General features: G+C 38.7%; 1 protein-coding gene across 6 annotated transcripts; it reads left to right on the forward strand.

Annotated features, from left to right (window-relative positions):
• Positions 1–27,468, forward strand: MTF2 (metal response element binding transcription factor 2). 6 transcript variants are annotated; one of them, XM_030496269.2, is made up of 15 exons: positions 1–292; positions 11,447–11,645; positions 11,788–11,869; positions 13,356–13,451; positions 13,819–13,919; positions 14,264–14,412; positions 15,594–15,689; positions 16,769–16,837; positions 17,650–17,773; positions 20,793–20,860; positions 21,227–21,397; positions 22,036–22,144; positions 22,323–22,381; positions 22,521–22,625; positions 24,552–27,468. In XM_030496269.2, exons 1-15 carry the CDS (start codon positions 288–290, stop codon positions 24,904–24,906), a joined length of 1,788 nt encoding a protein of 595 aa, XP_030352129.1. In that variant the 5' UTR covers positions 1–287; the 3' UTR covers positions 24,907–27,468. The 6 variants fall into 6 exon arrangements, with proteins under 6 accessions (XP_030352129.1, XP_030352130.1, XP_030352134.1 ...); XM_030496270.1 differs by lacking the exon at positions 11,788–11,869 and having other exon boundaries at positions 71–292; XM_030496274.1 differs by lacking the exons at positions 1–292; positions 11,447–11,645; positions 11,788–11,869 and adding an exon at positions 6,128–6,138.

Raw genomic sequence — 27,468 nt, forward strand, 5'->3', positions numbered from 1 at the left:
GCTGTCGGCGCAGGCGGGGCGCGCCGGGGCGGGGCCGCGGCCCTTTGTGCTCCCAGCATGCACCAGCCTCTCCTCCGCGGGAAACAAAAATGGCGAGCGGCTGCGGTGGAGCCGGGCTGTCCGTGAGGCGGGTCTGACCCCTCCCCCGCCGCCTTGCCGCCGCTGCGCCGCGGGGGCCGCGCTCGGGGGGTCCCGCCGCGCACCCAGGGCCCGGCCGCGCCGGGGGGGAGGCTCCTAAGCTCGCTGATTTCCCTGTATGAGGCGGTTGGCACCACTGGAGAGACCGAATGAGGTGAGGTGAGGGGGGGCGGGCCGCGGCGCCGGGGCGGGGGGGGGGTGAAGGAGGGAGGAAGGAGGGGCGGCCCGGCCTTGCGGGGGGTGCGGAAGGGGGGGCCGGGCGCGCCCCGTAGCTCGGGCCGCCGGTGCCGCATCCTCCCCCCCCCCCCCGCTCCGCGGCGGCCGCGCCACCCGCCGGGGAGGGGGTGCGAGGGGCCCCGCTCCGGCGCGGGGGGCCCCGGGGGCCCTTGGGGGAAGGGGAGGAGGCTCCCTCCCGGGCGGACGCTGGCGAGCGAGTGAGGGGTCAGCGGTGCCGCTCGGTGACCAAAACAAAGGGAGCGGAGGCTGCAGGCCGGCTGACGGGGTCCGCGGGGTGCTGCCGCCGTGAGCCACGGCGGGGGCTTGCGGCAGCGGTGGCTTTATCTTCTCCTTTAAGGCTATCGTCCGAGCGGGCTGCGTTCGCTCGAGTGCGGAGAGAGCAGCACAAAAGAGGTGGTTGGTGGTGGTCGCTGGTAACTTTGTTTTTGTTTTCTCTTTCTTTTTGTTGGCGCCGCCTCACCTCGTAGGCTCTGTCAAGCTAGGCAGTTCGGACGTGCTCAGGAGCTTGTATTTTTGGTGTGCTAAAATAAGGTACTGCCGAAAGGATGTGCAGCAACGCATTTTCGTTCCTTTGGTGTTTGAATTCTGTAGGAAGAATGGGTTGATACTTTTGTTAGTCAAAAGAGAACAATATGGTAGTGTGTTTGGTGCTCTGGACGCTGATATTAGTGTTGAAATTCAAGGGGGGGTATCGTCCATCCATGAATTATCTGGGTGCTATCTAAAGGAGAGGGCCTGCACAATTAAATGAAAGGGCCTGCCAGGGTAGCAGTGTGGCATTATGCTTGTTTCTTGGATTTCCGATAGTTAGGACCTGCTCATGGCTTTATAAGGTCAAACATAGTAATAGATTAATAGCATGATTTTTTCCTGACTTAGTGTAAGGGAAACTGGTCCGTGCTTATACCCAAACTGTCAAAAGCATGGGATAATAGGTAAACAGTTTCCCTGTTGTGTTTTTTGGTCTCTAACCTGGTTGGTAAAAGTTAGCAAGTTAATGTGCGTCCCTTTCTTGAGAGCTCAAATTACAATTGATTTGAAAGCATTTGAAGTTAAAAAAAGAAAAAGGTTTAGTTCCTATAGTGTTAGAATACAGGCTAAAAGGTTCATAGCTTTTTAATGGAAGGAGAATAAAGGGAAACAAAGACTGAAAATATGAAAGAAGGTGCGTAATAAAGTAGGGAAAGAGAAGGATCTTTGCAAGGAGCTACAAGCGGGTGAAATGTGGATCTGTACTGAGAGTATAATGTAGGAATGTTTGCAACAGTTGACTCTTATTTTGTCGAATATAGATGTGTGTCCTCTCAACTCGTCTTCTCTACTCTGGAAGGGATTTTAAATCAGACGTAGATGCTTCTCAAAGCTTGGGTTAATATGGTTAGTCACCAGTTGTTGTTTCTTGTTTCAAATAGGTGAAAGACATATGCACTGGTAGCTAGTATCAAGGGTGACCTTGGATATGGTTACGTTTCTCCTTCCCTGCATTAGCAGATCAGGTAAAGCTTATGAGAAGGATGGCTGTAACCAGTAAGTTGAAGCTCATTTCCTAGTGGAGAGTGAATTTCTGTGTTCCCTGGAGATAGACGTGAATGAATATAGTACTAGCGGCACCAGAATGGATTTTAAGCATATTTTGTGTTCCTCATGCTAGTTCTGGAGGAAGAAGCTTGGAGGGAAGAAACACTTGTGACTAGAAGCCGGTATGAATCTTCTCTTGGTTTGTGAATTGGCAGTACTTTCTGTGTCACTGACCTCTGAGCTTGCTGCAGAGTCGGTTTCACCTTTACAGGCCTTCTCTGCAGGAAATGGAGGAGAAGTGTGTCTTTGAGTGAAACACATCAGAAGAAAAATTATAAACCACAGGGATTGCTGGAGGGTCCTTGGGCAGGGTAATACCTGTTACTGAAGGCACTGAAACTAGTTGAAATATATGCTTTGAACTATCTTTATTTCAAGCTGATGCTCTCTTCCTAGAAGGTATAATCCTGTGGAGGAATGAAATGAAGAGGTTTAATTTGCTTTGAGAGAAAGAGAGCTACTGATGAGAGCGTTCCTGATCAGTCTGAACAGATTTCATTCACTAAGTATCTTGGAGGATAATAATGGTTTTATTTTAATGTCTTTCTGTGGAGTGCTTATGAAGGGTGCTGTTATTCTAGACTAGCCTTGAAGAAGGAAATTAATCTTTATGGGGTTTTGATCGCCAATGAAATCCTTTTTCTTCTACCCTCCCCGTGCAAGTCAGCATGTTCTGTTCTCTTTCACTGCTTCGGTGCATGCTCATACTATACTACCTTAGGTATCTTGCTGGGCATCCTGTACTTGGGTACTGCACGGGCCCAAAAGGCAGTTGCAGTGTTCAAGGAGGTGCTAAGTATACAATTAAGGGTAGTTCTGACCTGAAAAGGTGTGTTGTGACCTGATACCATTGTTCTCTCCCCGAACTGCCTTTGCCTCTCTGTACGAACATGATCGATCCCAAACAAATGACTCTTAAGAGCTGCCCTGCCCTGCTTCTGGACATATTGGATATGTAGGGAAACATTTTGTAATGATCTTATAAAGACTGGTCTAGTGGAAGGTGTCCTGCCCGTGGCAGGGGGTTGGAACTGGGTGAACTTTAAGGTCCCTTCCAACCCAAACCATTCTATATGTGTGTTATCCCTTGTCCTTCTGCCATGCAGTACTGTGAAGAGACTAATTGCATCTCACTAATCTGCTCAAAGGAGCTGGAAGGCTGCTGTTAGGCCTCTGTGAAGCCTCTTACTCTGCAGGCTAAATGAGCCTGGTTCACTCAGCCTCCTCTCATAGGGCAAATGCTCCAGTCCCTGACTATCTTGATGGCCCTCCACCAAGCTCATCTAGTTTGATGTCTTCCTTGCACTGGCAGAACCAAACCACAGTATTCTAGATGCTGTCTAATGAGTTTTGTGTAGAAGGAAATAATTACTTCCCCTCGATCTTCTGGTTAAAGTTCTTTCTACCATGCAACACATTTATAGCCCTAACTGCTGATCAGCTGAATGGGCTGCAGGGACTCAGTTCTTATTACCACTTTTTTTTTTTTTTTTTAGAAGTATAATGTACTACTTTTGTCAGGTAATGTGGTGGTATGCTTATGAAAGCATACAGCTACTTAAAAAACACAATCAATGAAAACATGTTCAGTGATTACCAGAGACTTCTTTAAAGTGTTTAACCAGACAGAAACATTCAGAGCAAAAATCATAGACGCAATGTAAGGCTCTTTTAAAGGCTTAAAAAAAGAGAAACTAACAACCACTCTATTTGGGTAGTAATGCATCGCATGAAAATCACATGTGATTGTGTTGGGTAGTATGGTTGACTGGGTAGAGAAGTGTAAACAAGCTACAATTTCTCATCTTGCTGACAAGGAACAGCTTCTACAGAGTGGTTGCCCTGAAATCATTGGTAGGACAGAGTTTTTCTGCCTTAAATGCTATTTTAAGTTCTGTCCATAGTGGATTTGTTAAGCATTGTTTGCTGGAGCAGCGTGTGAATTGGCTTGCTGCACATCTTTAAACAAAGATGTGAACTTGACTCATGCAGGCCCGTGGGACCAAACAGGCTGCTTCCAAGAGTACCAAGATAACTGTCTGATGTTCTCCTGGGGCTATTCTTTACCATCCTAGGTTGTGGAGAACAGGGATAATCTGTAATGATTAGAGAATTGCAGATGTTATATCTATCTTCAGAACAGGCCAAAAGTTCAACCTAGGGAACCACAGGCTTTTTAGGCTCATGTTGGTCTATAAGAAAGTTGTGGAATAGGTCTTCCTGGAAAATGTTTCTTGACACATGGAAAAGTGGTGACGAGGAACAGTCAGCATATATTTTCTAAGGATAAATCATGGCCTGACCACCCTCGGTGTTAAAAGTGGCAGGATTCGTGGACCAGGAGAGGAGTGGATGTCACTTCAGCAAGGCTGAAGGAAGTGGCTGACAGGAATCCCATGAAATTCAACAGAGGCAAAAGCAAAGTCCTGTATCTGAAGGAAGAATCCCAGAGTAAGATTGGCTGGGGATCAGCATTGCAGGATTGGCTTCTTATAGACAGAAAGCAGAACATGAGCCAGCGGTGTATCCTGTGAGCAAAGGCAGGTTGTATCCTGGGCTATATTAATGGGAACAGAACCAGAAGGTTGAGGGGAAGTGATTGTTTCCTTCTACACAATACTCATTAGACAGCATCTAGAATACTGTGGTTTGGTTCTGCCAGTGCAAGGAAGACATCAAACTAGATGAGCTTGGTGGAGGGCCACCAAAACAGTCAGGGACTGAAGCACTTGCCCTATGAGAGGAGGCTGAGTGAACCAGGCTCATTCAGCCTGCAGAGTAAGAGGCTTCAGGAAGGCCTAACAGCAGCCTTCCAGCTCCCTTGAGAAGATGAGTGAGGTGCAATTAGTCTCTTCACAGACTGCGTGGCAGGAGGACAAGGGATAACACATCTTGAAATGAGAAAGATTCTGATGGGTATGGAGGGAGGATATGATTGTCTTTTTTCCCCCCACATGAGGTCAGTTCAGCAGTGGAACGGGAGCCCAGGGTGTGTGGCCTCCATCACTGGAGGCTTTCAGGGCTGACTGGATAAAGCCCCCTGGTCTGGCCTCATAGCTGATGGCACACTGAGCAGGACTACACAGCTCCTGAGATCCTTTCTAACCTGAACTATTATCTTAAACAGCTGTAAAAATTAAATGATCTTGAAAATGTATTTCTTATCCTCCAGCCATTACTCTTTGCTTTTCTAGGCTGAGGCATGCCTAGGTTAGCGTCCCCTTATACTTCTTCCATGCAGGTGGTGATGTGGCTTAGGCTTTTGATGATACCAGCATAAAAAATAGTGTAAAGATAATGAGCTCAGCATATCTTGTAGATGTTCTATGGCACAGCGCCTTGGAAGGTTAATACTAATCTGCTACATGAAGTAGCGTGAAAGGATATACTAACGTTATAATCTAGACTTGTACTGGATCCTCTGCTGGAAAGGAATTCATAGCAATTTGCTAATAGAAGAACCTGTTTGTGTATAATTGAAACAGTGACTGTTGGAGCGAAGTTGCTGTTGTGAAAAGCAAAGTGAACTTCTTGGTTTTTGAACTAGACTGATTGAAGTTTGGGCCTGGGTTGGGGCAGAGGACATAGCCTGTCATGTCTGTTTGTCTTCTTGGTCCAGCAGAATCTTTTTGTTTGGGGGAGGGAGGTACAGTTGACACAGTGAACAGATAATGTTGGTCATGAGATCTCATAAATGGCAGAGAAGCTGCAAGGAAGATGGGAAGAAACGTGTGGCTGGGATCCAGTATCTCTCCAGCTGCCAGCAGAGGTACTGGATCCCAGTCATGAGTTAGTTGCCATGTTGGAAGCATTACTTGGGCTTGGCTATGTGGTGCTGGGTAAACCAGCTAAGATGGTGGCTCTCAGGAAAGATTAATTTCCCTTTTCTGCTGCTTTATGGCTGTAAGCACTTGCTGCTTACCTGGCTTGTCAGGGCCTTTTGATGAGGTGCTTTAATTTGTTTAAAATATCAGAAAATCCATAATAAGGGAAGAAAAATGAATGGAAATCTTACGGAGAAGTCACCTTGTCATTCCCAGAGCTGGGGGGAAGGGAGGAAGAGCAAGCTGCTGTATTGGATAAGCCATGTGTTAAATCTGCTGGGCTCTCTAAACTCATTTTCCCTTTGGTGTGATTTGTGTTTACTGGGAATAAATGAATTATATGTAGGTCCCACTTTCATATGTTGTCTCAGTAGATTAAAATTTTCTCTTAATAAGCTTTGGGCTCTTTGTTGTTAAAATCTAGTATCTTTAAATTGGCTTACAAAAACTACCTGTAGTCATAGGGTAGTTATTGTTGCAGTATTTGTGTATCACGCAGCCCTTCTGCAAGAAATGTCCTGAAATCGCATGGATTGTCAGAGAAGCTGACTGTAGTGCAGTCATGCAGTCAGGCAGTGCCAGCTGAGGGAGTTTGTGCCCCGAGTTGCTTGTTTGCATTCGTTCTTTTGTGCTGACAAACCATTCTGTGAGACAAATCAGTGAAATGCAGCGGCTGAAAAAATAGCTCTGTCAAGGGAGTTTTTCATAACAGAAGTTGTTTCACAGCAGTTGTTAGAACTGAAGGAGTACAGGAGTATGAATGACCTTAACCTGGCAGCACTGCTGAGGAAAGGACACTTAGAAACAAGAGGGAGAGTCTTTTTGATTCTCCAGCCCCTTCCCATCTTTTTCCCCTTAACTTTTCCAGCTGTAGGATTGCGGTGAAAATATGGGAGTCAGAGGCACCAAACGGACATTGAGAATATCTGTGGTTATGATTAGCCCCCAAGATAAAAAATCAACGAGCATTTTCAGTACTTCATAAGACCAACTTCTCAAGAAATGGTGAAAGTGCACTTCTATTTTGAAGCATGTTTCAATATGCAGACATGTTTTACTGACCTCCCCCACTCACTCCTGAAAGATTGTATGGGTGCTTCGGTACTTTCTTTGCATTTGAAGTGCTTGAGTAAGAATACAGCCACAAGATACTCAGTATTGAGTAAAGGTGGGTTGGACATACTGTATGACATGCAGTGCAGTTTAGGTGTGCAAGTTAAATGAGATAAAGTAGACTTTTAGATAAGGTTTTTATTTTTTTAATTGGAAAACCAAGATCCCTGTTGGGTATTTTGCAGTGAGAAGTTCTTTGAGAGATTTTTAAGATGGTGGGGAAATTGTTACTTAAAGGTTACTGGTTTTGTTGGTCACTGTAAGTGGTGTGGTTAGCAAGTGCTATGGAAGTAACTTTAGGGAAGACTTAGAAACAAGTTCTGAAAAAAGTGCAACCTTTCATTTCAAAATTGGCAAGGAAAAAGTCAACCTCAGTTTGTATTTGCACTTCCAACAGACATTTGTTTTAATGGTAGGTGTGACTTTTTGGTACTCCATTACAGCGGAGAGAGCTGTGGCAAGACAAAGTTCTTAACATGTTAGGCATGTAGTTCTTATGTTGGTCTGCACTGAATTCCTTGTGATTTCTTATGTCAGGTTTCCAGAGGGCACTTCAGAGACACCTACTTGGAGTAACTTACAGGCTGCTAATTAAAGTCAACTTGCTAAAACAATAGCTCTTCCCACTTAATCTTCATCAAAAACACTGGGGGAATGTTTCCTTGAAAACAAACTTCTTATCCATGTGGAAAGCAACAGTTAAGCTAGTGTCAGCCTATTGTGATAACTAACCCTATTTTCAGTCTATGTGTTAGATAAAACATAAACTGCCACAGCAGGAGCTACTTCATGAGCTGTTTAGTCATCACTTCAGCAGTGCTATCTCCCACAAAGAGAGCAGTGTGGACAATGGAGAAGTGTCTGCTTTATTGGCTCAGACCTTTACAGTGTGTCAAGATCCTTCAGTGTCTGGAGTTGCTATTGTAAATTTAGGCTGTTGTATAAGTCAATGTATAGAGTCATTTAAAGTGGTTGTGCCAGAAAATGATGCACAACACATTTTTGTTACAATTTGAATGGAGTTAGGGGACAAACTTCTGTACTTAAAAGAATATTGTATGCTTTAGAAGACTTTTTAAATGGAAAACTCACAAAATAGTTGTTGGTTTTTAAATTGAGATCTGTGCTAGATTACGTATAAAAAATGAATTGATTCTTTCTCATTTCCAGTAGGACATCTGAACCTGAGGCTTACAAGAATCTCAAAACCAAAGTGTAGGGCAGAAGGATGCGCATACATTCATGGCAAGAAGTTATATATAAGAGATTAGATACAAGGAAGTTTTTCACTATGAGGGTGCTGAGGCGCTGGCACAGGGTGCCTAGAGGAGCTGTGGCTGCCCCATCCCTGGCAGTGTTCAAGGCCAGGTTGGACACAGGGGCTTGGAGCAACCTGCTCTAGTGGAAGGTGTCCCTGCCCGTGGCAGGGGGTTGGAGCTGAGTGAGCTTTAGGGTCCCTTCCAACCTAAACCATTCTATGATTGTGTCTTTGCTTATTCTGTACAAGATCTTCCACACTTTTTTTTTTTTTAAGTACTGGAGGAGCCAACACTCCTGCCTCTGAGCTACTTTCTGGTCTCTTAAACCTGATAAAAAGCTGGAAAGAAAAATCTTTGAAACTCTAGAAGAGAAGCAGTCCTGTGAAAAAACTTGTAAAACAGTTTCAAGGTGCACTAGTAAATTTGCTTTAGGTGCTTCGAACTGCACGTGGCACCTTATTGACCCACTGAATATGCTAAATCAAGTTCTTGGGTATAATTCGAAGTATCCAAGTACTTTAATACTTTGTAATGATGAGTCATTGCCAAGAAAAGAATTATTGTCTGAGACCAGGTTATAGTTTCACAACTGTTTCTGATAAGGCTGTGCTGATCAAGCCTTGCCTAGCCTTTGAATGATGCTTTCTATGTGCTAAGTGTGTGTAGTCGGAAGGGTTTGGGGAAGTGATGAAGCTAAACCATGTTTTTCCTCTCATGACTGCCTTGCTTCAGACATGTTTGTTTCAGAGCCTCTTTGGTACTTGGTAGTGTAAATGACTATACAGATACAAAGGAGAGAGTAGAATATGATTGCAACAGGTATTAAGGGTTGGGGCCCTGCTTTAGAGGCCTTTGCAAAAGTTTAAGCTATTGTACAAGATAAGGGACAAAATCCTGCGGTGAGGTACAAAAGATTGAAAGTTTAAATAATGAAATATTTCAAGGGTATGAGGTTATTCAGAATAATACAGAAAGTGTAGAAGGACTTCAGGCTATTGAGTGACTGCATAATGAAGTGACAAATGTAATCTAGTGCAAACAGTGGGAAGAGAAACAATAGTCTGGGAACAGTTAGAATGAGAACCTGCAGTTTCTAATAATTCCTTGGAATTTTTAACTTGATGCCTGATTGCAAGAGGGGGGGGCTACATACATTATTAGTTGGAAAGGAGCAAAGAATAAAAAGTGGCCTGGGCCGCCATGCTGTTACCCTGTTATTGTAAACTTACCTTGAATGCTGCATGCGTTCCATGCCATAGAATCATAGAATGGTTTGGGTTGGAAAGGATCTTAACATCATCCAGTTCCAACCCCCTGCCATGGGCAGGGACGCCTCACCCTAGACCATGTTGCCCAAGGCTCTGTCCAACCTGGCCTTGAACACTGCCAGGGCTGGGGCATTCACCACTTCTCTGGGCAACCTGTTCCATCTATCAGAGGTTGGAGTAGAACTGGGGAAAAGCAGCAGTAACTTTAAATGATTTTCGAATGAGAAGCAACAGAATTGGTAGGATTCTTTATCTGGGAAATATGGCTGGGTGGGTGTAAACACTGTTACTGGGGCATGAAGGGAAAAGATGGAAAATGACAGTTGAGTTTTCTCATGCAATGATGAAGGGTGTCAAATGAAGTGACAAGGTGCCAGCTGTGAAACAAGCCAAAAGAAGTGCTGCTTTACAGGTTCAACAAAACATGTAGGAAAACATGCAGGAAAAAATTCCACTAAGGACTAAAATATGAAGACATTACTGCTTGAGAGCTTTGGATCCACAAGCTGTGGAAGACCTAGAGAATATCTGGGAGAGGAGTGCTATTCTTAAGAGTTTGTGGTTTGGGGTTTTTTTTCCTGTTCCTCTGGTCTTTCCCAGTCACCTAGTTTAATATTTTTGTATTTGGGATCAGGTAGGACTTAAATTGGTGACCCAGTTGTACATGAGGATGCCAGAGATAGTGACTGGGCTAAATGGAACACTTGTTTGGCCCACTATGCCTGCTCTCAATGTCATGACCTACACTGATGATAAATGTGCTTAAAACAGCTGTCTGACTTCCTTGTGTCTAACCACCTTGGTTTAAACTGTCCTGTACAAAAAAAAATTGATTGCTTTCTAGAATACTGACTTTTACATTTCTGCATATTTTTGATGTTTTATGCCATTATAATTCCAAGTTTATTTTCATATTGAAAGCAGTAAACACCTAAGGAGAAAGGATTCCATTCTCTTTGAAACTTTAGAGCAACTTCTCTAACATTTGAGTAGTAATTCTCATCAAACTGTAGAGGGTGCTGATTCCTTTGCTGGTTTTATTAGTGCTTTGATTAATTCAAACTTTTCTGGTGCTGATAATGTACCTAACCTATTTTGAGTGAGGTGAAACTTTGCTCTTTCAATTGACTCTGTGTAACTCCCTGTTGTGTACTTGTATCTATGTCATAGTTGCTCATACATTTAGTTTCTAAAGAGAAAATACGTTTGGGTATAAGGAGAACTTTGTTTTACAGTCTGAAATTCTGCCTATTATTTGTGAAGATTCTTGCTTGTGTCCTATGTTACAATTTTTCTATACTTCTTGGAGTGTTTTGTAGCTAGTCTGACATAAAAGCATATTCACACTTACATATGAATAGGCTATAAATTATGGAATTGTATGAGGAAAAATTATTAGTGATTGAAGTGATTTATAATTTTGAGTTTCATCTGTGAAGAAAGGTTGCAAGATCTTTTGGTTTTTCTTTCCTTATTCTATTCTTCTCTGAATCTAACAGAGAGGAAAACTTATCTTACATTAGAAGTTTAGCATGTAGAAATTCTTCCTGTGCTGGAAACGTCTACAGCTATGCTTAGTGGCAAAGCATGATGCTGTGTTGGAGGTACCTTGAGTTAGCATAGTGCTCAACCTGGTTTCTTCCTTCCACCCCCCTAACCCTAACCTTTAGGACCTTTTTAGCTTCCTTGGAATTTTGGAAAACTGTCAGTGACTCAAGTGACTAATGTTTTGCATAAGTAATTCTGTATTGAATGTTTTTGATGTGTTCTTTGATGCTTTTGGTGACTTTATGAAGAGCCTCTGAGCTGAAAAGTTTGTGTGTCCCCATCCTCACTTATGTTAGTTGATGTCATAGAAGATTTTTCTTTGCATAAACTTGTCTCCTTCAAATTTTGTAGACTCTTATAGTAGCAAAAGCTACTATAAGCTAAGTGAGTTCTAGCTGTGAATAATACTAATATTCAAAATATATGGTTTTCTACTTTAACCTAATTCTGATTGTCTTTTCTCTTGCTTCTCTATCTTTAGAGACTCTACAGCGGTGGGTAATTCACTGGTCCATAAGCGGTCTCCTTTACGTCGAAGCCATAAGAGCTCAGCATCTCTGACCAAGCTGTCGTTACGTGATGGACAGAAAGCCAAAAAGCCACTGTGTAAATTTGAAGAAGGTCAGGATGTCCTAGCTAGATGGTCAGATGGCTTGTTTTATCTTGGAACTATCAAAAAGGTAAACGATTTCTTTAAATGCACTGGAGTCTTACAGTACCATGTTTGTTAAATGTTATGGTATTGTTGTGTCTCTCAGTATTAAGTACATTCTTCTGTTTAGTCCTTTTACTCATGGCTTCTGCTGTATTTTTGGTTTTCAGATAAACAAACTGAAACAGAACTGCTTCATTATATTTGAAGACAGTTCCAAATCCTGGGTTCTCTGGAAGGACATACAAACAGGCAAGAACTTCAGTGAAGTAGTCATTGTTGGGTATTTCGTTTAGATTACTATAGCTGTTTAAATAAATTGTTAGGGTATATTTTTGTATCCTGAAGAGTGATATAGTTTAACATGACCCAGGATCCTGAATTAGGTGAATAAAAAAGTTCTTTTCAGTTAACTCTTTATCATTGCAGTTACTATTTCTGTTTGTTTGTTTGTTTTCACATAACTATGTGCAGGGAGGGGAGAACAGTTTTAAGCATAATGAAATTTGAGTTTATTTGGATGGGGATAGAGTATAATACTCGGTCATAGCAGAAAACTCCAGGCCCTAATTTACACAGAGTTTATGTCCTCCTATGTTTTCAGTTGAAACATCATGACGTGGAAAGAAACCAAAGACTGGAAAATCAATCCTAGGTTTGAATGGAGTTTTCACATTTAAATGTAACATCCTAATTGTTGCACATAAGAAACCATTACAGATTTTGGAGTGTTCATGTGATATAAAGAAATATGCAGTTCTTAAGTGAGACATCTATTGTATATTAGCTTTGATTTTTCAGATATCTGGGGAGCAGCTGGTATTTCGATAATCTAATGCTATTGAAGCATGGATGACAGTTTCTTATGAAAATCAGTTACAATTTCCTCATCGTATAAAGGCAATGGCAACTTGATCTGGCTTTTGCCAATTCTTGGTATTTAAACTAAACACTATCTGCTAATGGGAGAAGCTTTGTATTCATAATAGCAAAAAATCTACTGCTTTATTTCTGAGAAGCTTTTAAAGTACTGCTGTTCAGCCTCTCTCTCTATAGTACTAGTTTATGATCTTTGATACTTATATCAAACTTGAGTGCATGAGTATGATAACGTGTAGACTAAGAAACTTGTATTGTATTCCAGTTTTTTACACTGGTAGGTGGTGTATAATAGGAGCAAGATGTAGTTTTGTTACCAGTTTGCAAGCCAACATTTTTTTCTTGTCTCTACTGTTATTGTGTGTTTTTGTATGCTTGCAGATAAGCAGTAATAACATATTTCCTAAGAGTGTTGGAGTTTAATATTAAAGCACCTTGAGCAGATCTGTCAAAGGATATGCATCAAGTTGTGCATGTGAAAAGAAGCACAAACTACTGTAAATACAAAACATCTTTCGGTTGTCCAGATAGGATTTGTTTATACATGTTTTTTTTAGTCTGCATTTAGTCTTTGTTCTGTTGTTTTATGTTTTATAAAGGAACCATGGACTGCATAGTAAAAATACATAGCCTATAAATATCCAATAGCCTATGATAAGTGACATCAATATTCATAATGCATACGGTCTGTACAAAAGGTCTGAATTGATTTTTGTTAGGAAATTAGGCTTTGTAACAATATGGTTGTACAATGCATGGATTTGTAACTGAAATTACAGAAAAGCCATACACATGGTAACCATTCCAAATGCAGATGTGATCTGAAAATTAAAAAAATCACACTTTCATCTTTGTCTAGGAGCCACTGAAAGTGGGGAAATGGTCTGTACAATATGTCAGGAAGAGTATTCAGAAGCACCGAATGAAATGGTTATATGTGATAAATGTGGGCAAGGTAACTAGATTTTCTTTTCCTATTTACTGCGTTTTAAAAGATGTCTTGATTTGTTTTACGAAGGAGGATATTTGCCTGGCTGACTTGCTCAACTGATCTTAACTTTTATAGCCCTTAGTGGCTATTAACAGCTCAGTGAATAATGATAATCCATGTTAAAGTGACTAACAACTGTTCTGTAAGTAAAGTTTATTTTTTATACTAAGAAATTTGAAAGAACATTTTGAACATGTTACCAATCTTTTTGATTGGATTTTTGGCACTTAATGATGGATAATGCCTTATATTTGGGTTAAAATGATATATAGTTAATTCTGTGTAAGCTTCTTTTGCTGCTTTAATAACACTTTGGTCATTTTTCATACAGGTTATCATCAGCTGTGTCACACACCAAATATTGATTCCAGCGTGATTGAATCAGATGATAAATGGCTCTGTCGACAGTGCGTTTTTGCAACAACAACAAAGGTGTGTTTCCAGGAAAACATGTCTTAATACATCCCGTATTACATACCTACCTTGTTTTTAAAGTTGAAACAAACAAACAAAAATATAGCATTTTTTTCAGTGATTTCTTCTTTGTTAACTTTGACCTGAATGGAAGCTTTATATGTTGAGAATTAGTATTTATTTTAGGTATAATTACGTTAGGCTTTCAGTTTATTTTTAAAATATGCCAGTATTAGGACAAATATAGGTGAAAGTATTTTATTTTATCATAGACAAATTTTCATAACTTCCAAATTAAAGGATTTGCAAGTTTCAGGAATACGTTCTTGCTTTTGTAAACTCATGTATTTGTTTTGGCCCAGAGGGGAGGCGCGCTTAAGAAAGGACCAAATGCCAAAGCACTGCAAGTCATGAAACAAACGTTACCTTATAATGCAACAGACCTTGAGTGGGATGCGGGTCATAAAACCAATGTCCAGCAGTGTTACTGCTATTGTGGAGGACCTGGAGAGTAAGTAAATTGATAGTAAAGAACTTTTTGTCTGTAATGCAGCTGATCCTGTAGACTTCTACTTGTGAACTTCTTTGTTTCTCTAGTATGTAGATATTAAAAACAATGCAAAGTGGAATTTTGAATCCTTTTTAAATGTCTCTTGGGAAACATTATTAATGGCTTTCCTTCTCCTATAAGATCTTTTTGTGTTGTTTTAATTTTGTCATGTGACCATCACATAACAGTACAGTCCATTCTACAACAAGCAAGAACATGTTCTTTTGCATTAAGACTATCTTAATGTGTTGGGATTCGATGGAGTTGTTTGATCTTGCAATTTTAGGCAGTGTTAACTCATCCCTATCACTAGTCACAAATATAAATGTATTTAGAGATTAGTCTATTAAATTTTGTTGGAATAGGCAGCTGATTTTACTGTAATATCATAGTCTGGATTGCAATTAGTGACAGGGGAAAGACTTTTTTCCCCTTATGACATTATAGTCCTCTGCTGATTCTTTCTTACAAGAAAGGCAAGAAGCAGCCTTCTTAAGTAGATAGAGATAAATGCTCTGGTGTCTGCATGGATGAGTAAACAAATAAAAGAACACTGAAGATTTGAAGTCAAGGGAAGTCAAGAGTCTCACAAAGAAGTGAAGCTTTTGAGTTTATACTCACAGGACGGAGCTCTGGTTTGAGAATTTTGCAGACTTGAACAAATATTGCCTTCAATTTTGCATGGTTTTTTTGATCAAGAGAGAGCTGGAAAAGGAAAAAAAACCCTCTGTAAACAGGTTTGTTTTGAGGATTTGAGTAGTTCAATCCTCAGAACAAATGTTTGTGGCTTAATGCAGCTGGAAAATAATAAGTGAATCCGCTATGTGAGAAGAGGCTTATATGGCTATTGGATTCTTATTATTGAAAATTGAAATGTGGTTTTCAGAGGGAATTAAACTTTTTTTTCTTCATTTAATAACTTAGTTCATCCTTTAATAGACTATCTTTTGTTATTCTTAGTCACTCTTTTCTAGTAATGATTTGTGGTGGAACTAAATGTTACTGAAATATCCCTACAGATGACTGTCAGGGTCAGAAGATCCCTTGTTACTTAACTTAAACATAATGAAGAACAAATATAATGAAGAACAATTGCCAGTGACTTTTTTTAACACATCTTATTTTTCTTTCTGTTGGTGAAGCTGGTATCTAAAGATGTTGCAGTGCTGCAAATGTAAGCAGTGGTTTCATGAGGCTTGCGTGCAGTGCCTCCAAAAGCCAATGCTTTTTGGTGACAGGTAAGAAAATGAAGCTGTACTTCATGGTTGTCTTTATTTAAAATGTGGAGGGGATCTCACGTGTGAGCTTTTATTAGGGCATCCATAATACAACACTGCTTTCCAAAAACGGGGTGAGTTTTGTGTAGAAGATCATACAAGGTAAAGCATGTGTTCAGGTGCCAGGAAAGTGGAGTTCATCTCAGTTTAATGAAGGAGGGTGGGGTGGTGGAGGGGTAACCAATGGATGGTTGAATTCAAATGGCTCTGACTTCACTTCATGTGGAAGTCTGTTATACTATGGATGCTGTCTAGTAGGAGGTTGCAAGCTTCAAAACAGACTGCTTTAGTGGGTCTGTAAGATAAGGGCTTTCAAGTTCACATTATATAGGCAACCAATGTCTTGTATGGAACAGGCACCATGCTTCAAGGTAGGTTGCCAGGGTGTGTGTGTGTGTGTGTGGTAGTAGTTTCATGTACTAACAGCATAGGGAACTGGAGAAAGCTGGAAGGAGGGAACTGTGTACATCCTCTGTTCATGTGAGATAAGTCAGCACTGAAGAAAATGAAGAGTGCTAGTCTGTGCTTTTGCTTTAAGAGGAACTTGGAGTACTTGGAACAGATGAGAGAAAACTGGAGAAGGGAATCGAGGACTATCTTATTTGTTATCAGTTATACTTTGTTTTAGCTGTCGTGTGGAGGAGCTGAGTTAGGACCTAGGAATGCATGGGTCCTTTAAATGTATGCGTACACTGATGCACAGGTTTCTGCATGAGAGAATGGAGTGGGGACATTATAGACATCTTCACTGGCATTGTCATAGGTTGAGGGACTTTCTCGGGGAGTATGAAACAGTGGTACCAGGATAAAATTGAGGAAGTACTTGTCTGGTAGGTGCCAGTACAAATACTGGCAGTTGATGGAGGAAGGTGGAAGATGAAGGAACTCTCAAATATCATATGGCCGGGTTTCTAGCCTGCATAACTTTCTTTTTTTTTTCATAACTAGGGTGTTAAATGTTAAGAGAGTGTGTGTGTGTGTGTGTGTACAGACACCCACCACACAGACGCATGTACATCTGTATATGTATATATTTTTAGGTTTTATACGTTCATTTGCTCAGTTTGCAGTTCTGGACCAGAATACCTCAAACGTTTACCCTTGAGATGGTAAGTATGAATTAATGCTCTGATTTTCTTTTTGGTATTTGATTGTCCTTCCAAAAAAGGAAATCCACTTGCTGTGTGAGTCACTTCCTGAGTTGTTCTTATTGTTTGTTTTAACAGGGACAACTTTTCCTTCAAAGTTGATCCTTAAATATAGAGGTTTATTGCAATTGCTCTTGGGGTTTATTCTTGGGATAGTTCAGTGAAATAGCGAGCAGCTACTTCACTTTTATATGTGAAGACTGAGATATCTGAACGAAGTCTTTTTTGCAGGCTTAGGATCCTGCCATTAAATAAGCCGAATGTAATGAGTACTAGAGTACACATCTGGACACATAATAGTTTCCTTGATGAGACTTAATAGTTTGTTGTAGTTTTAGATCTTTGAACTAACCCATATTTCAAATTATATTCCATTTTGTGGAGATGTGTGCTAACAAATATATGGTCAAAATTACTTTGTTAAATACTAATTCACCAAAATACTTGCATGAGTTCAGAATCGATACATTCAAGTATAAATTTGGACTTACTTAACTATCCTGTGGCTTAGACCAGTTTGGGAGTTTAAAAGATCATCATGACAGTGAGATGAAGCAGAGATGAAAGTAAGATTCAAAGCAGAATGAATCACTTGAAGAGAAATGACAGGAGACTTCATAATGTTGTTCCCTGTATTGAGTGTTTAAGTTGTGCTTTGTGTTCCTCTGTCTATATCATGCCAATATCTTTTCTATGAAATTTTCAAAAGAGAAGCAGTTGGAAGAAAAAGACTCTTTATTTCTGTCTTTTATTCTATTATTTCTGAACTCTAGGGTAGATATAGCACATCTATGCCTTTACAACCTAAGTGTTATTCATAAGAAGAAGTACTTTGACTCGGAGCTTGAACTCATGGCCTACATTAATGAAAACTGGGATAGATTGCATCCTGGTGAGGTAAGTGATTGGAATACTTTCTTGTTTTTTCTCACAATGCATATATATGTCCTGAAAGTTAGTGACCTATGAACTGCTTCATTCTGGATGTTGAATCTTTTATTATCTTACAATCTGGTAATCGCAAATAATGAGGAAATCGTCTTTAGTTTTCTTGCAGAAATAGAATGCTTTTTAAGTAGTGTATATTTCTCTGAGCTGTAAGGTTTCTGAAGTAATCCATGTAACTTATTATTTGAATGATAACTTTATACTGAACCACTCAATTGCAAATATATATATAATTCCTACTTCTTGGATGTTTTCATGTGCACAGAGCAGGAAATCTGTTTCGAAGGTGTAACACATAACAAATTGTTGTACACAAACATTTAATTTCCTCTTTCCTCCCTCTTCCAAACATGGGGGTGATCATATCCAGGTCTAAAGGTTATTTGGATCCTTTTACAGTCTGATTCTGCTACTTGTCAAGGCATCTTGGTTTTTAGATCGCTACTATACTAGTTATTTTTCCAGCTATTTGATCTACTGTGCGGTTATTTTAACATGAAAGGAAATCCATTTCCCCAAGCAGATTGACTTCATGGTTAACTAAGAGGAGCAGTACAGGTATTTGTTTCTGCATCCAACTTTGGAATGCAAAACTTATATCGAAATTCAAGTTAGCAGACTGCTTAGTAGGGTATGCACTTTTTTTGTGCATGGAAATTTGGTGTTTTGAGGTTTTTAAATACAGGTGGCATAGAACTGGTTTGAAATATTCTTATAATGAGAACATCCTACTCTTACCCTTCTCAGCAAAATTTGTACATCCGTAATCCATTTCTATTAGCAAACACAATTTGAGAAATCAGATGTGTGTTCTTGGTCCTATCAAGTCTCAAAGCTTAATCAAAAAAAAGCTGCACAAAATGCAATTCTCACACCATCCTTTAAATAGAATGAAATGTTCTGGCTGTCTTGGCTGCTCTGCAGTCTAACAGATACGTAAGCAGTGTTTAATTTTGACTTTTGTTTCTCTTAGTATTGAGGAAAATGCAGAAGAAATTAATGTTTTCTTATTTCACGTAATTTTTTTTCTGTATTTAACAAAATTTCATGTCAGAAAGGCTGGTCAGAGCAGTTATGGTGTGGTTGAGTGGAGCTATCTAGCTGCCATTGACTTGGAGCACACATGCCATTTTGAAGAAGTTGAAAGGCTACACTCCTCATTGTGCTGCTCTTCCCCTTTATGCTTTCAATCCATCCACACCCCGTATGTGTGAAAAAAAGCACAATGAAGGGGGAGGAAGGAGAGGGGAGATAAGGAAACTCACCTCTTTAAGTGGTACGCTCAATTCCTTAATCAGTATTTCTACACCTTCAAGAAACTACTGCTTTTAAGTCTAAAGACTGCATTTTTGAAAGGGTAGATTTTGAATACATGTATAAACTCTTTGTGAAGGAAATCTTCAAGACTTTATTCTGAAAAACTTTAAATGTCTCTCAGTAAGTTGGGAAAAAATTGTCTTGAAAAATTGGAGGCAAATGTATTTTACTACTTTGGTTATTCTGGTTTGTTTGTCAAATTAGTCATAAAATTAACACCTACAATATAATGGTTTCAGGGTTTTTTGTAATATTCTTAGCTTGCCGCTGTTAGAAATGACACTTCAGTTTCTGTAGCTGCTTATAATTGAATAAGAGGACAAGTATTTTAGCCATGGTCAGATGGGAGTAAGTGGTGGAACTATCGGAACTCCTGAGTCAATTTTTAGCGTGGTGTTATATAGGATGCAGTAAACATATGTCAGCTTTCTATAGTTAAGTACTGCAGAGTTGCAAGACCTGGATAGGGATGGATTGTACTGAATGCCTATGATAAAGATGTATAAAACAGTTGTTACTCTCTTTGGCTAAAATCATTTGAATAACTCAACTTTGTTAGTCAGGTAGACTGTGAATCTTGCCCCAGATTGGGCTAAAAGGTTGGCTTTTATGAGTATATTTACTCATTTATTTAGCTGTTAGCACATTCAATCCTTCAAGCATTTCTATCTGAAATAGTCAGAATTGTTTTCTTTAGAAAGCATTTGAAGATGGTGGGTTTGGGGTTTTTTGAGCTGCAAGTGTTGTACAGTCAGCTCTGTGGTATTCATACTAATAGTAAAATTTACAAACTGTTTGTAAAACTCTCAAGATAAACTTGCTGCAGAGCCAGTTGGATGTAAGTTCTGGAACATTTTGGTGTGACAACTGGAAATACGGTAGCTTCATTGGAATTTAAAAATAGCTGTCTAAACATAAAAATAACCTTATTTTAAATTCTGTTACATAAATTTTGTGTCTACTTCATCACAGTCACCACCATCCTCGCTCTGCTTTGTCTCTAATTCTTATATATGCAATTTTTCAGAGAGAAGATTCCATGGTTTTGGTAGCTTGATAGGTACTAGCTACTTCAGGCTTCGGTGTAAGACTGGGTCTGAGCAAAAGGGCCATGAAATGGATTTAGTATTTTTTTTCTTTCTCTATGCTTTAACTTTCCTGTGTCTCTTCCATTTTTTTGTATTATATTGACTAACGTTGGCAAAAATGGGAATTGGATCCTGTGGTAGGATTTTGGTTAAAATGATCACCAATAAAATAACTAAGTGTCAATAATAGTTATCTTCTGTTTGCAGTCTCAATTAATTTGGACATATATAATGCTGCAGGAGAATACTTGTTAGCAGTTCTGGGAGGGCAAGCTAGTGTTCTGTTCTTTGAGTAAACTAGAATTCCTCGAGACATTTTTCTAGCACTTTTACCAGCAAAACTCAAATTCTTTGGCCTGGGCTTGGTGCTGACATGAATTCTGTGGCTGTAGATCACAATGTATGGGGTAATAATTAATACCCTTTAGGGTTTGGTAGTTTCTACAGCTAGTACCTCATAGATGTGCTTCACATCCAGATCTGTAGTTACAATGACAGAGTAACTGGAATCTTTCTATTACTAAAGAATTTGGCAGACTAAATGATTTCTTAATACTTTACAGCTGGCAGACACACCAAAATCTGAAAGATATGAGCATGTACTGGAGGCATTAAATGATTACAAGACCATGTAAGTTATTGGTACTTTCTGTTTTAAATGCTGTTTGCCTATTGAATCTGACGTAGATTACAGTGCTCAGTCTATGTGATAATCACTTTGGCTGTAGATAACACTTAAATTTTAAATACTGTTTCTATTTCAAACTGTAACATAACAATTTGAGTGGAACCCAGATCATCAGAAAACTGTTTCAACTTCCACTCTCTTTCCACTTCACATACTGTGTGTGACAGTGAGGGTTGTGTTGGTGGAAAGAGAGGAAGAAAATAGCATTAGAATGAACATTTGCATAGTTTTGTTTTGTATGTACATTGCTACTATAAAAGTTGCTTTCCCTGGGGTCAGAATTTTAACAATTAATTTAAAATCATCTAGGTTTATGTCTGGAAAAGAAATAAAGAAAAAGAAACATTTGTTTGGCTTGAGAATTCGTGTTCCTCCTGTGCCACCAAATGCTGCTTTAAAGGCTGAGAAAGAACCAGAAGGAACTTCTCATGAGTTCAAAATTAAGGGCAGAAAATCATCTAAGCCAATCCCCGATGTGAGGTAAAATGACCCAGTCATTCTAGCAATGTTGTGGTAAATTGGGCTACTTTGGGTATATTTTTGATGCCTACAAAAAGGGCCTTTACATTGTAGAATGTATTTAGTTAAGAATAACTGTAGAGGTGGACTATTTGTGAGAACAAGGTCTTTAAGCAGATTTTATTAGCTTTCTATCGGGATCCTTCTCAAAAAACCAAACCAAAGAAAAGATTTAGTGGCAAGAGCAATAGAAAATATCCAACTTTGCTGCCATTTGGGAAATAAAATCTCTTGCCTTTCAGGAGCTTTTATACAATAATCTAACAAATTCTAGATAGGAAGTGTGATGTGAAGTTGTAACTTGTATTAGTGAATGTGCCCTCTTTTTTACCAAGTGTGATCATATGAATAAGCAACACTTTAACACTAGTTCATCCCTCTTCAACGTGGGGGAATCAATAGTGTCACTAGAAAGATCTTGTATCTGTTAATGTTATTCTAGAGGCAAAAATATGTAGCTTTGTACCTGATAAATTTTATTTATCAAAATAACCTCTCAGTGCATAGAAATCTAATCATGTATTCATTGTCAAAGGAAAACATGTATTAACTTAAAATGATCTTCAGTAATACAGAACAAAATATCCATTTTCTTCTAGGGAATTAAGTAATGGTATAGAAAGAAAGGGGAAAAAAAAATCAGTAGGTCGTCCACCTGGTCCCTATACAAGAAAAATGATTCACAAAACTCCAGAGTCGTCTCCTCTGGTAAGCTTTTGGATATTCTCCCTTTCCCCCTCTATCTCTCCCTGTAACTGGATTACAATTTTTGAAGAAAAACATAACCAGTTAATCTGAATCATGATTTTTCCCCATTTGTCCTCAAACAAAACTGATACAGCATTGAACTAAATTTGAAGTACCTTTTCTTTCTTTTCCCCCTTAGGATAATGAACCAGTTCCAGTGATAGAGAACCCAACCTTGGAATTACCCTGCACTGTTGGGTAAATTAAAAAAACCAAAACCCCTGTAAAATACTGTATTACAATATCATGTCATTTATCTGTTTGCTTCTGAAATGTCAGCTCAGTTTTTACTATCTTATTTTTCATTACATGGCAACCCTGTTATCTTGCATATCAGGAAATCTGATGGAACTGCACATTCATCCAATACCTCAGATGTGGAATCCACAGGTGCTGCCAGTATGAAAGAAACTACCTCATCTAGCATTTCCAGACATTATAGGTAATTATTCCATTACTCTATCTGCTATAAAGATCAAGATTTGCAATATAGTCATTTTAATAAAACTTTCTGAAAGGGGGACAGAAAAACAATTGGTTCAGCAATACTGCACCCTTAATAAACAGAAGTTGCAGGGGTCCTACAAGACATACGTTGCCAGAGTATGACATGTAATGTTCTACATCTGGTGTCTTAAAACCTGAGGTTCTGTTGTGCTTGCAGTCAGTTCTGAACCTTTTGGCTAACTTCCATGAAATCTGATGCAGGTAGTTCCATGAAGATAGATGCTTGGAAGAGAGAGGCCCAAACCAGCAACCCACACTTGCAGAAAGGCAGGCAATTTTCTAATCATCTGTGGCCCAGTCATTGCCAGAGCTGTTTTTTGGTGGTGTTTTTTGGGTTTGTTTTCTTTTTCGTTGTTGAAGCTTTGGCACAACAAATGTAGAAGATAAGGTAGGAGATTGACTTGAGCTTATGAGGCAGCTGTAGTAGATGTGAGATGGAGGTAAGGGTGTTGCAGAACTAATGGGAGAATAAACAGAGAAGAACTGAGGATATTGCAAAGGGATATAACACTGAGGATGTTGTGATTCACTGAGATTTGGAGTAATGGGCAATTGAGACTGAATAGAGCTGTAAATTGCATGTGGAAATCTAAAAAAATGGGACAAAAGAAAACTGGTCTTTATTAGTTCTGCTAACAACACACAGGGTGAGGTTTTTGTGCTCACTAACTACTGTTTTTCTTGATACAAAATATGTTGTTAAATTAGATTTACTAGAAAGAATTAAACTCCATAAACACTTCCTGAGCTTAGCCTTCTAATAAAGGCCACAAGAGAGCTGATGCATACCCGCAATTATTTTTAGCAGCTGTTGTTTTTGTAGGTTTGTGTATTGGTGTTAAAGCATAGTAAGTATGCTGTGATTTTTCTACAGTCCATAGCTCATGAAAAATTTTTGGCACAATCTTCATAAATTATTAACTACAATCGATTTTCCTGCAAATAAATTGTTACTTAAACTTTTCCCTCTCTCAAGTTCAGCAAACATAAACTTCTCTTTTATTGAGATACATGGATCCTCAATCTACTTATTGTGTCTCCTCTCTGTTTCATGCTGTCAAGGGCTCTGATGATTCATTTCTGTGTACATTACTGCTACAACTAGTCTGTCTTCAAACCCTCATGTTTAACTTTCAGACTTCTGAAATTGCTACCTAAGGACTTAAGTCACTGTTTTGTATTTCTGCCCTTTATTCCATTTTTTTTTTTAATGTTAAAAAGACGCACTTTTAAAGTTCCTTTTTTTAATGTTAAAAATATGTGCTTTTTTCCTTAGTTTGTTACATAGGAGTCTTGAACAATAAAGTTTGCGTACCAGTTAATTGAGGACTTTATCAGCTAGGCTTTAGCATGCATAAATTATAGAGGTTTTTTTTTTACATGAGGATTTATGTCTTGGACACTTTTGTATTTGGTTGATGGCTTATTCTTGCATAATGTCAGCAGCTTCCTTTTTTCATTACCACATAGAAGTCTGAGTTTTGGATATACAGATTTTTCTGGCCACATGTAATAAACCTTTAGAAAGTCATGTGTACTATAGAAAGTAGTGATGTAGAATAGATTGTTATAATATCTTTGTTCATATTTCAGAGTTATAATGAACTGAGATAAATTCAGTTTGAAAACATTTGGCTAATCTTTCTGACATCTTATTAAATTAGTACAATTTTCTTCTGTAAATAACCTTTACTTTGCAAGTGCCATATTGATACTTGTTTGTCTATAGGCAACATGTATTTTTATCAATGAAAAATAGAACAAAGAAGTTATGGGCTGCATGGAAATAACCGACAGCAAAGCATACCCTTTGTTAAAGTTCCTTAGAGTTAATGCTGTGGTTGGTTTGTTTGCTCAATAGTTTATCTGACTCGAGAAAAAGGACTCGTACAGGAAGAACTTGGCCTGCTGCAATACCACATTTGAGAAGAAGAGGTCGCTTTCCACGAAAAGCACTCCAGACTCAAAACTCAGAAATTGTAAAAGATGATGAGAGCAAGGAAGATTACCAGTATGATGAACTCAATACAGAGATACTTAACAACTTAGCAGATCAGGAGTTACAGCTCAATCATCTAAAGAACTCGATTACTAGCTATTTTGGTGCAGCAGGTAGAATAGCTTGTGGGGAGAAATACCGTGTTTTGGCTCGTCGGGTGACACTTGATGGAAAGGTGCAGTATCTTGTGGAGTGGGAAGGAGCAACTGCATCCTGACTGTAGGACTGAACATTATGTTCACTGCACTGTCATCTGTAAGTACAGTTCATAATGCAGAGCCTCAAGAGAAACGTGTCTTTAAATGTGTTTCTAAAAAAGAAAAACAAAACAAAACCAGTTTAGCCTTAACATGTAATTGTTATCATTACAGCTCTTGTGATAAAGACTTATCTTTTTAAAATCTGATCTGAAACTTAAATTTTTTAATCTGAACATTGTTAGATTGTTTTAGGTTGGGATATTTTGGGTTACAATTGCTTAAAAATGTGCATGGTGTTTTAAAAAAAGGAAAAAAAAAAAAGACATTTTCTAGAGAACATTCCATGGATACAGTTATTGTGATTTAGAGAAAATACTATGTAGATAGCACAAATCTTTGAGAAATTTTGGTTTGTTTTCTTACCCAAATGTTTGCAGAAATGTATTTCTATTTCAATACTTTCTAGATTTCATAAGTGCAGTGTATATAATGCCTACTGAAGACTGTAAAATACTGAAGTTTTCTTTCAAAGTGTAAAAAAAAAGAAAAAAAAAAAGAAAAAAAAGAAAAAAAAAAAAAAAAAAAATATATTGAGCCTGTAAATTGCTCTGTGACCAGACTTCATTGTCTTCTTAATATATTCTTTGTGTGCGTGCGTGTGTGCATGTGGGTGCGTATATACCTGTGTATGTACGCGCACACATACTTGTGCGTGTGAATATATATGTGTGATTGTGACCTATGCAATACAAATTATGGGATCGGGCAGCTTCTGAGAATACATCCCATAATTCTTTTTTCAGGAATAGTTGCCAGTATTTACACAGCAGCATTTCTTCTCAGGCTTATTGGGTGCTGTTGCTTTCTATGTACTAAGGAAAAGCGTCAAAGCAGTGCAGCGTGTTCTGGCAATGGGTGCAGTCATTGATGTTCATATGCTCTAGGTTATATGTTCCATTATTTTCCATGTGAATTAACTGTTAAGTAATGCAGGATCTGAACATTTTGAAATTAACTCTGCTAGAAATAACAATTTGGAAGTTCTTGTGGCACTCTTGATTGTAAATTCTGTGTCCCAGTTATAAACCAAGTTGACAGCAGTCGCACACCAGCTTCCTACGTATCTGTAGAAAGTCATATTTTGAGAAATGTAGTATGAACTAAGTGTATTATTGCACAGGGTCAACAAACAATTTGTTGCCATTTGAAGTAACGTTACTGATTTTATTACAACATTACCTCTTTTGTTTTTATAAAATGTACCAAGTTTTAAATTGATAAGTTTATTTTACTTGTTTAAAAGGAAAAAAAAAAAAAAGTCTCTTACCAGTATTGGGTGTTTTCTTTGTCTGCTATTTTTGAGGGGGTTTTAGCCAAAGAGTAAACAGAAGAATACTTTTACTTTGGTGGTTATTCACTGTACTGCATAAGGTTAGTTTTCTTACAAGCTTACGGTTTACCACCAAACTAAAACTATGTAACATTTACAAATGACAGAGTGTTTTAAAGTGTACTGCCTGGGTTAGTACTTATTCCATTACTTGATTATTTGACTTTTTCTGCTCATCTTGAACATCTTGAAAAGGTGAATTATTTTAATACTTGTTTTTCTTTTTTTCCCTGTCACCTTATAGCCAAAGGAAGCAGAGAAAGCTTTTTAGCCTGTGCTTGGCTTATGGCTGGCCAGGTAATATTAGCTTTATAAAAATGCTAATTAAAAACTGCCACTTCTGTTTACCTTCACTAAAATGTGTGTTTTTTCTCACACCCTCAGCTATTAATTTAATGTTGCCTTGCCTATAGCTGCAATATTTTGATAACACAGCAACGTCATGTTAATTTTTGAATGTTTATATCTTGGGATAATGCAAAATGTAAAGCCTTTGTAACTTTACTCACACCATCTGTACCTGTCTTTATTGTTTCACTTTATCCAAGTCCTTTAATTCTAACTGAACACCAGCAGTATTTTTCGTAAAGTTTCAGTTAAGGATAAATATTGGAATGTACTTGGGGACTTTAGTGAAGGGGGAGAAAATACTTGTCAAGCTGTCCGTAGACTTAACTATTGTGAATGTCGTTTCATTTTATTATGGTGGTTGACTTGACTCTGATGTTCAGTTTGTATTTTTGGAATTGCTTTTTTCTTAGAATTAAAAGACCTACATTAAATGTGTGTATTTTTTGAGAGAGAAGAACGAGTTTTGATTCTGTATTCTTGTAAAGTACATACTTGGTGGCATCCTCCCATCTGTTGTTTCTCTAGCTTTGCTGTTGCTGTCCTGGAGACACTTGCCCTGCACACAGACACTAACTAGTGTTCCAGCTATGGTTGAGGGATGCTTTGCTATAAGGGGTCATGTACTGGGAAATGCTGCAATAGTGCTGCTGAAGATACAGCTAGAGTAGTAATTAAAGCACACCTACAAATGCCTTTCTCATTTTATGTGAATTTCATTGTATGTAGTAATGGAGTCTCTAAAGAAAAAATACAAATGTTGCTGTATGTAACAGTTTCATTTTGGTGTGACTTGATCATTGTGTGTATGCATGTGTGTAAATATATGTAATTCAACTTT

The sequence above is a fragment of the Strigops habroptila genome, chromosome 8 (genome assembly GCF_004027225.2).
Source record: "Strigops habroptila isolate Jane chromosome 8, bStrHab1.2.pri, whole genome shotgun sequence".
Taxonomy (NCBI): Eukaryota; Metazoa; Chordata; class Aves; order Psittaciformes; family Psittacidae; genus Strigops; species Strigops habroptila.

Coding starts and splice junctions, on each gene's coding strand:
- MTF2 (XM_030496269.2), top strand. Junction 14,413..15,593: donor TATTGTGGAGGACCTGGAGA/GTAAGTAAATTG, acceptor CTGTTGGTGAAG/CTGGTATCTAAAGATGTTGC. Junction 22,626..24,551: donor AGCATTTCCAGACATTATAG/GTAATTATTCCA, acceptor TTTGCTCAATAG/TTTATCTGACTCGAGAAAAA.